Source organism: Cricetulus griseus, assembly GCF_003668045.3.
Source record: "Cricetulus griseus strain 17A/GY chromosome 1 unlocalized genomic scaffold, alternate assembly CriGri-PICRH-1.0 chr1_0, whole genome shotgun sequence".
Classification (NCBI taxonomy): Eukaryota; Metazoa; Chordata; class Mammalia; order Rodentia; family Cricetidae; genus Cricetulus; species Cricetulus griseus.
Genome location: NW_023276806.1, coordinates 173,720,275 through 173,728,113, shown reverse-complemented (window position 1 = coordinate 173,728,113; position 7,839 = coordinate 173,720,275). Strand labels below are relative to the sequence as shown.

Genomic DNA, 7,839 nt, shown 5'->3' with positions numbered 1-7,839 from the left:
GCAAGGCAGTGCTCCAACTTGTGGAATCTCATGCTGTTTTGGGTAGAGTGTCAGACTGAGTTAATGATAGATACTCTTGGTGGGTGTCTGACAGAGAATGTGTGTGGGCACTCTGTTGAGGTAGGCATGAAAGCACATTTGACTATTCCTGAAGAACCCTGAGCACCTTGTGTCAATTAGGTAACATATTTGAACATTTAACCACATGATGGCGTGATTTATGTGGAAAAACTTTAAATTACCGCCGTCCTTCTACTGTACAAAGGGGCAAGTGTTAACCGTGTACAGGCATCCTAGTGTGTATACCGTTACCCTATCAAAGTTATAAGGACTTGAACAAAATCCAAAATGTCAAGAGATTGTTAAAACTTTATTTTACCACCCCTTGTCTAAAGGGTGTTAACTAGGGTTTATGCTACAACTGCAGCAAATACAAAATCATCCCAGTCATGTCACTTAAAACAATATGCACAGACACACAACTGTCAGTTATAGAATGTTTTATTTTAAACTTGCCATTCAAATTTTCAAAAACAACACGTGGCAAAGAACCAGCACACAACATCTGCCATAATTCTACCTCGAACTGCTTTTTCTCTATGCTGTGATATGTTACAATCTCAACTCTTTACATTCATGGAATTCTTAAAGGCAGCGATGTCATCTTACTACTTTGAAATGATTCTGTTAACATTATTAACTGCTTACAACACTTAGTATTCTACTGCTGCCCACATTAATGGCACATCAATGTATCATGTTGCTGACAGATATACTGTACATCAACTCCCAACTCCACGTTAAACAACCTAAAGCAAGCATTTTCCTAAATCAGTACACTCTGCTACTTTTCTCAAAAATATTTCCATTCTGAAATAAGTTTTTGTAAGATACAATAATTTCGTCTTTTTATTTCTAACAGAATTCATGCTGTACTTTTTTTCTCAAAATATATCTGATATAATCTGTGCAAAATGTTAAGTTCTGTATAGGTATGTACCTTATTTTGAAAAAGTTTATAAAATATAGTGCCTAAAAACAACCTCAACATTAGACAATAGAGGAAGAAACATATCAGACAAAGCCTAACTTGTCACATGAGAAACTAAGTATGTTCTTAAAGCTCCAGTAATACATTCCTTGAAAGTACTCAGAATGCACTTTGGTCATTATTGGACGTCAGAACACAGGCAAACGGAACCAATGCTGTCTGCTGCTTCCTACACAAAGAGCACTCTACAATGAGGCTGTACTGAGGCTGCTGTGGAATGGGCAGAGCAACACATCTCATGGCTCTGTTCTCTGCACATTCCTGATATTGAGTGATTTGGGAACTAAAACTGCACCAATCAAACAAATTATTTACAATTAATTATTTAAATCCCTTAAAATAGGCTAAAAAATATGAATATATTCGATATGACTTTGCACCAAGAAAATTCTAGATTGTTTCAAATGCTTGGCTTAAACAAAACAATCACAAAAACATTTTGTTTCATGTAATTCTTAAAACACTACTGATTGTACAAATGTAACAACTTAGAATCAAGGCCAGATGCAGGGACTATCATATCTGCCCTAATTCCCTAACAAGAAACATGATAAGCTCCCTCTGGACACTTGACAAGTTATTGAAGGGAGAGAAGCTAGCTTTCCATGTTAAAAGCATCTAAAAATAGCCCTTATATAACGGAGCTGGAGGAGGGGTGCACCAGATTAAATTCAGAGGCTAGGAGTGGTAGAATGAAGCCATCTTTCAGGAAATTTGGAAATTTGATAACTAACAATCAGGTAAATATTTTGTTGGTTCTTAACTTTATTCTTAAGCTTCACTTAAGTGTGGAAGGAACAGCATACGCTATAGTGTACCAAGGGAAATTCTTCTGAGTAAACGTGACGTACTTTAGTGACAGCAGGAGGCACTTCACTTGTGAGATGAGGACAGACCTCACTCAAAAGGATACCGTATTATGCCCTAGTACACTGTAACATATCCCACATAAAGACACACACCAAAAGTAACAATTTTTAAAAGTGCACATTTTGAGCATGCACAGTTGGAGCTGTGCAAACAGCTCAGTGTTTCAAATAAATACATTTACTACTAATTTTTATCAAAATATTTTACAGTATGGTAACCATTTACAATTATTGCTCCATTAAGAGTTTTATTATCAAAGAGCACTTGTTGACCTGTTACATAATACCACATATTAATACTGAAGGGTGCTTCAACTGTAGCTTAATCAGTTTAGATCCCAGCATTGTTCTGAAATATTTCAAGAGCGATCCTGAGTGGATCCTGGTTTACCAAAGAACACGATCTATGTGGTTAGCTGAGTGCAACGCACTGTTTCAGAGCTGAAGTCTTCATCAAGTAAGGCAAGTTCACGGCATTGATGGAGAAGCAGTGCTTAGGATGGCTTCTGTTTCACAATTTGTTTGTCAATTACATATGAACAATTGCCAGGACCTCAAGTATTGGGGCCAGCTTTGTCACCCTTTCAAAAACTAAGAACTTCAATGCTTCAAACAGACTAAAATGTAAAAAAAAAAAAAAAAAAAAAAAAAAAGAATGAATGAAAGAAATACACACACAACAACAAAAACAGTAAACAGGCAAAATAAATATAAGAATTGCACAGTACAGCCTGATGTAAACACTTCGTTCCCAGTAGACTCCGGAGCAGAGCCAGTGATTGCGTCCAGACAGCTTCTTCAGCACTCACGCTCTGGGAAACGAGCCACGTCTTCATCTCTACCTGTCATGATTTAATCTTCCACAGCTACAGAAAAAAATTCCAAGTCATGAGCACTGGTAATACGGAAGCTGAAGGGCTACTGCACCCTAGCCTAAAACTCCACCAGCTGCAGACTGTGGTGTCTGAGCTCCTGTGTCCTTCTGTCTTTAAAGACTCATCTGAAATGGGTGAATCCCTGAGAAATGCCAATATATAGGAATGCTTGTTTACTATGCTCTTTCTAGCCCTACCAACATTTGTACAAGCATTGGAAGGTGTATCTGCTGCTATATAATGTATTTTTGGCTAACAAAAGAAAATGGCTCTTTTTGTTGAGTCATTAGAATTAGTTTCAATTAATGAGGAAAAATAAATACTTCCTCCTCTTACTTACTCTAAGAGTCCTATATTATAATGAATTCTGTTCCAAATTAGAAGTTCTATCAAAGATGAAAATCCATGAGTATATTGAAGTCCCTGAAGTTAAATGTGAAGCCACTGTTACTAACTGTGCAGACTTGCCAAAACAAACCCACTATGCATGTGAAATGTCAGAAGAAAAACAGGGTTAAAGAAAACCAAACAAACCCACAGACTTTTACCTTTAAATTAAATCCTAGCAAGTCACTGATGACACCAGAGACAGCTGACAGGATGACAACCTGGGTAATATTGTACAGCAGCGGGTTCATTGTGAGTCCGTACAATCGAAAGGGACTGTCCAACTCCTAGCAGAGCAGACACAGTGTTAGTCTTAGGTCCTGTAACAATTTCCAGTTAAACTAAAGCCCAATATTGCAAAAGAGTTTAAAAAAATCACTATTCAAGAAGTTATAAATTATGGGTACTTTAGAAAATACAAACTTACTTAAATTTAAAATAAGTAAATTTTAATGGTGGTATTTTTTTTCCGAGAAAAAAATAATTTTTCTTGTTATAAATGAGCGCCTAGTTAAGTCTTGGCCTACCAGCTATATAGGAGATGAGAGTAAGTTTAGGGATAAGAGCTAGAACAGAGCTGAGAACACTACTCACTTTCAACTCATCTTCAAATATACAACTAACTAATTCATTGGATGATTCAAATATTAAAAGGTCTATTATAAGATAGGCACTTTGCTGGGCTTTGGGAAGATAAAATTCAGTCCTTAAACTGAAGGACTTTAGAGTTCAGTAAACATGCAAATAATCAAGTGAGGTCCTCCATCAGAGACATGCAGGCTAGCCTTACAAAGAAAGAGCAGGACTGGAGAAGGTTCTACAGGCTGCTAAACACTGTCAGAGCCCCGACACAAGGGAGTGCACTGACTTAGAGGGCTAGCTTCTCCTTAGGCAGACTTGACCATAAGGAACTTGAGCCAGAGGAGAAGATGGCAGAATGGCAGGGAAATGTCTCTGGGATGACAATGTGGGAAAAAGAGAGAGAGAGAGAGAGAGAGAGAGAGAGAGAGAGAGAGAGAGAGAGAGAGAGAGAGAGAGAGAGAGAGAGAGAGAGCAGTAACAGCAGAAGCAGGAATGCTTTAAGTTCTGCATTTCAGATTCTTGAGTAAGTGACAATGGTCTTGTGCCCAGCGTGGTACTGATAGGAAAGGAGGATTCTTGGCTGGTGCCAGTGAGAGAAAAGGTACAATTCACACTCGGGCCCAAGTTCTGGGCTAGCTCACGACATCAGTGTTGTGCCTTGAGCATCCATCTCTGCACTTCACAGGGTAAGTCCCTGTTGTCTGCCACAGGGCACCCTGAAGATACCCTGTCATATACAATACAAAAACAGCAAGCAAACAGAAAACCATCCTTCCAAGGTAATAATTTCTGAGGGAAAAAAGGTGGGAGAAGGTATTTGTCTATATTCACTTGCTTATTTAAAACCTATCATCTTCCTCAAGATCCTTCTAAAGAAAACTGTAAAAAGAAAGCAATCAATAATTATCCCTCTATGTCATACCTCCTCTGAATCTTTCTCATGTCCAACTTCCCATGAGTCACTGTCTACATCCACTTAATCTTTTAGTTGACAGAGGACTAACCCTACCACCAAGTCACAACTCATTTCATACCATTCTCTGAAAACTTAAAACTCTAAGTACTATGCTCGATCAGTTATAGAAATTAATAATTTTAAATAGATTTTAGTTTTAACAAAGGAAAGCAATACTATAACTTGATGGTTACAATGCCCTATTGGATTATCCCCAGAGAGCCAGGCATGGTGGCTCACCTGTAATCCCAGCACTTGGGAGACTGAGACAGGAAGTAGCCTCAAGTCTGAAGTCACCTTGGGCAACACAGTTAATACTGAACCAATCAGAGTTACATAGCAAGATCCCAATGCAAAATTAATAAAAGACCTTTTTTAATTCCCAAGGATATATGACACCAAACATATTATTACAGTCTTTGATGATTCAAAACTTATTTTCAAACTAAATATTTACTGACAATATATGTATATAACAATGACTGTGTATCATTGCTGTTTTAAGCTAATGTGGGTCAAGAGGAGACTGCTCTATGAAATACAAAATGAGCAACTTCTGAGTTAACTTCTAATCTTTTGTGAAATATTTCTTACTATTCTAGACAAAACTGATTAAACACATACACACACAGCAAAAAACAGCATCTATATATACTCAACAGTAGTATATGCCTTAATATACTTTTCAAAGAAATTATTCAGATTACTTGAGCAAGGAAAAACAAAACAAAGCTGCACAAATGTGTCCAAATGTAATGTGTATGACAGCCACATACAAGGCAGAATCTACAGAGACTAAGGCACAATGTCAGAACAGCACACCCCTCATCAATTTTACTCTGTTCTTACCTTCAATAGTTTAGTAGCCAGTTTTAAAACATTATTCACAAGTGTCAGCTCCTCCTTTTTGTTAGGTTTCTTCTCCATTTTCAAGTAGAGGTTTATCTTTTATATGAAAGAGCCCCATAGGAAAAATCATTTAAAATTGTAAAACATATATGCTTCTCTTTTGCAGTGCTGGGGACTGAACCCAAGGCCTCATGTATACTACATAATCATTGTACCAATGAGTTAGACCCTGCCCACAAATGCATTCTTACACAGGTCTGAAAGACAGTTATCATGTTAATAGTGGACCTATGGGTATTAACATTACAAATGATTTTAATATTTATTCATTATTATACATTCTAAATCTAATAATAAACTTACTTTATAATAAGAAAATTTTTAAAAAGGTAGACATTGTATTCTCAGGGCCAGATCAACTTAAGAGAATAAATAGCAACAGAATAAACTCAGCAGATTGGTTCATGATTTCTTGAATTATTAAAGTAATTGAATATTTGCATATCTTCATCATTTTACTCTCTAATAGATGCTTTTGGGGTACCTGCCCAGCTTAGGTCCCTTCCTTGAAAAGGCTCTAACTCCAAGCCTCTTATTACACTGTGCTTACCCACCTAATTAAAATATCCAAACAAGCTCATTAGCAAAGATTTCTTTTGGTCAATTCTTATGAAATAGCAAGAGGAAATATTTATCAAACTCATAAAATAAAATCAATTATCAAAATTATTATGCTTTGTTCTTTCTGATAAATAAAAATTTAAATTTACTCTAATGTGGTTCTGTTACAATGCAAAGCCATCATATCCCACTAATGATTTAAGATCTATACTTTTTATAAATACTACTAACTCCCAAATGAAAATAGAACATAAAAACAGCAGATGAGATTGGAAATATAGCTTCACAGTATGAATGACCTCAATAAAAAAATGCTCCTGAAAAATAAGAAATAAGCAAAAGTATGTTTTAAATTAGTATGTATATGGGCTGGTCAGTGGGGAAAGGTGTTTCCTGCCAGGTCTAATGGTGTGAGTTGGATCCCTGGAATACACACGATAGAAAGACAGAACTGAATTTTCCAAGTTGACCCTCCCCTCCATCTGTCTCTCATACACACACGCATATGCATGAACACCTGGACTGTAGACTACAAAGATTCATTTATAAAAGAATAAACTCACCTGCTCTGTAAGTAGTATTGAGGTATTGCTGTATTTTTTACTTGTTTCTGATCCAAGAAGCACAAACCTCAGGAGGAACAGTGTCAAGGAGATGCACCAGATCACCAGCTCCCAGTTGTAGTGACAGTCAAGGAAGATCTCGTGCACATGGAGCAGCTGGAAGCACATGAGAAAAACCATGTAAGCAGCAGTGTGAGCAGCTTACTTCATCTCAAGACAAAACGCCACTTTATATGGCTTGCTCATAAATATAGTATTATGTTTTTAGAACATATGAGATATTTACACACATCAGAAGTATGGAGAATAACATATCCAACAGCTATGGGTTCTGCCACTTTTTAATCTTAATATTTTACAATATTTACTTCAGATTTAAAAAATACTTTAAATTCAGATGAAACCTTTATATTTTCTTTGTCCCTGTTGGTTTGTGTTTCTCTTTTCCATGCAGTTTTTTTTTTTTTTAAAGATTTATTTATTATGTGTACAGTGTTCTGCCTGCATGTATGCCTGCATGCCAGAAGAGGGCACCAGATCTCATTACAGATGGTGTGAGCCACCATGTGGGTGCTGGGAATTGAACTCAGGATCTCTGGAAGAGCAGCCAGTGCTCTTAACCTCTGAGTATCTCTCCAGCCCCTCCATGCAGGCTTTTAATACTTATGAAAAAACCTATTCATCCTGTGGTTACATTTCTCCTCTCTCAGTATTGGGCACCCAAGGCTTCTGCAGGCTAGGCAAGTGCTCTAGCAACCTACCGCCAACCTACCGCGGTGGCAATCATTAGCCCTCAACATCCACCTTTAAACTGTTACTTTATCTATAGCTTGACTTTACATCACTATTTCCCACTTCTTGGGTTTACAGCAACATCATATTCAATTTGCTTTCCTTCTTAGATCCATCCATCCATCATCCATCCATCCATCCATCCATCCATCCTCCCTCCCTCTCTCCCTCCCTCCCAGAGGGAGGGAATGAGACACATGTACATATCATAAGTCATGCCTGGGTGACAACCCTCAGGAATCAGTTCTCTCTGTCCACCATGTTGGTTCTGGGACCTGAACTCAGATCACCAAGC

At 37.4% G+C, this 7,839-nt stretch overlaps 1 protein-coding gene across 4 annotated transcripts in view; it reads right to left on the bottom strand.

The window, feature by feature from the left end:
* Positions 1-483: 483 nt before the first annotated feature.
* The window catches only part of Phtf2 (putative homeodomain transcription factor 2), a 114,189-nt gene continuing 106,833 nt past the window's right edge, over positions 484-7,839 (bottom strand). For 2 of the 4 annotated variants that reach the window (XM_027393456.2, XM_027393458.2), the window contains 4 exons: positions 6,753-6,908; positions 5,569-5,664; positions 3,344-3,469; positions 2,545-2,786 (listed from right to left, as the gene is read on the bottom strand). In XM_027393456.2, coding sequence (XP_027249257.1) covers positions 2,766-2,786; positions 3,344-3,469; positions 5,569-5,664; positions 6,753-6,908 — 399 coding nt within the window. In that variant the 3' untranslated portion in view covers positions 2,545-2,765. The other 2 variants (XR_004771609.1, XR_004771610.1) reach the window with 2 other exon arrangements.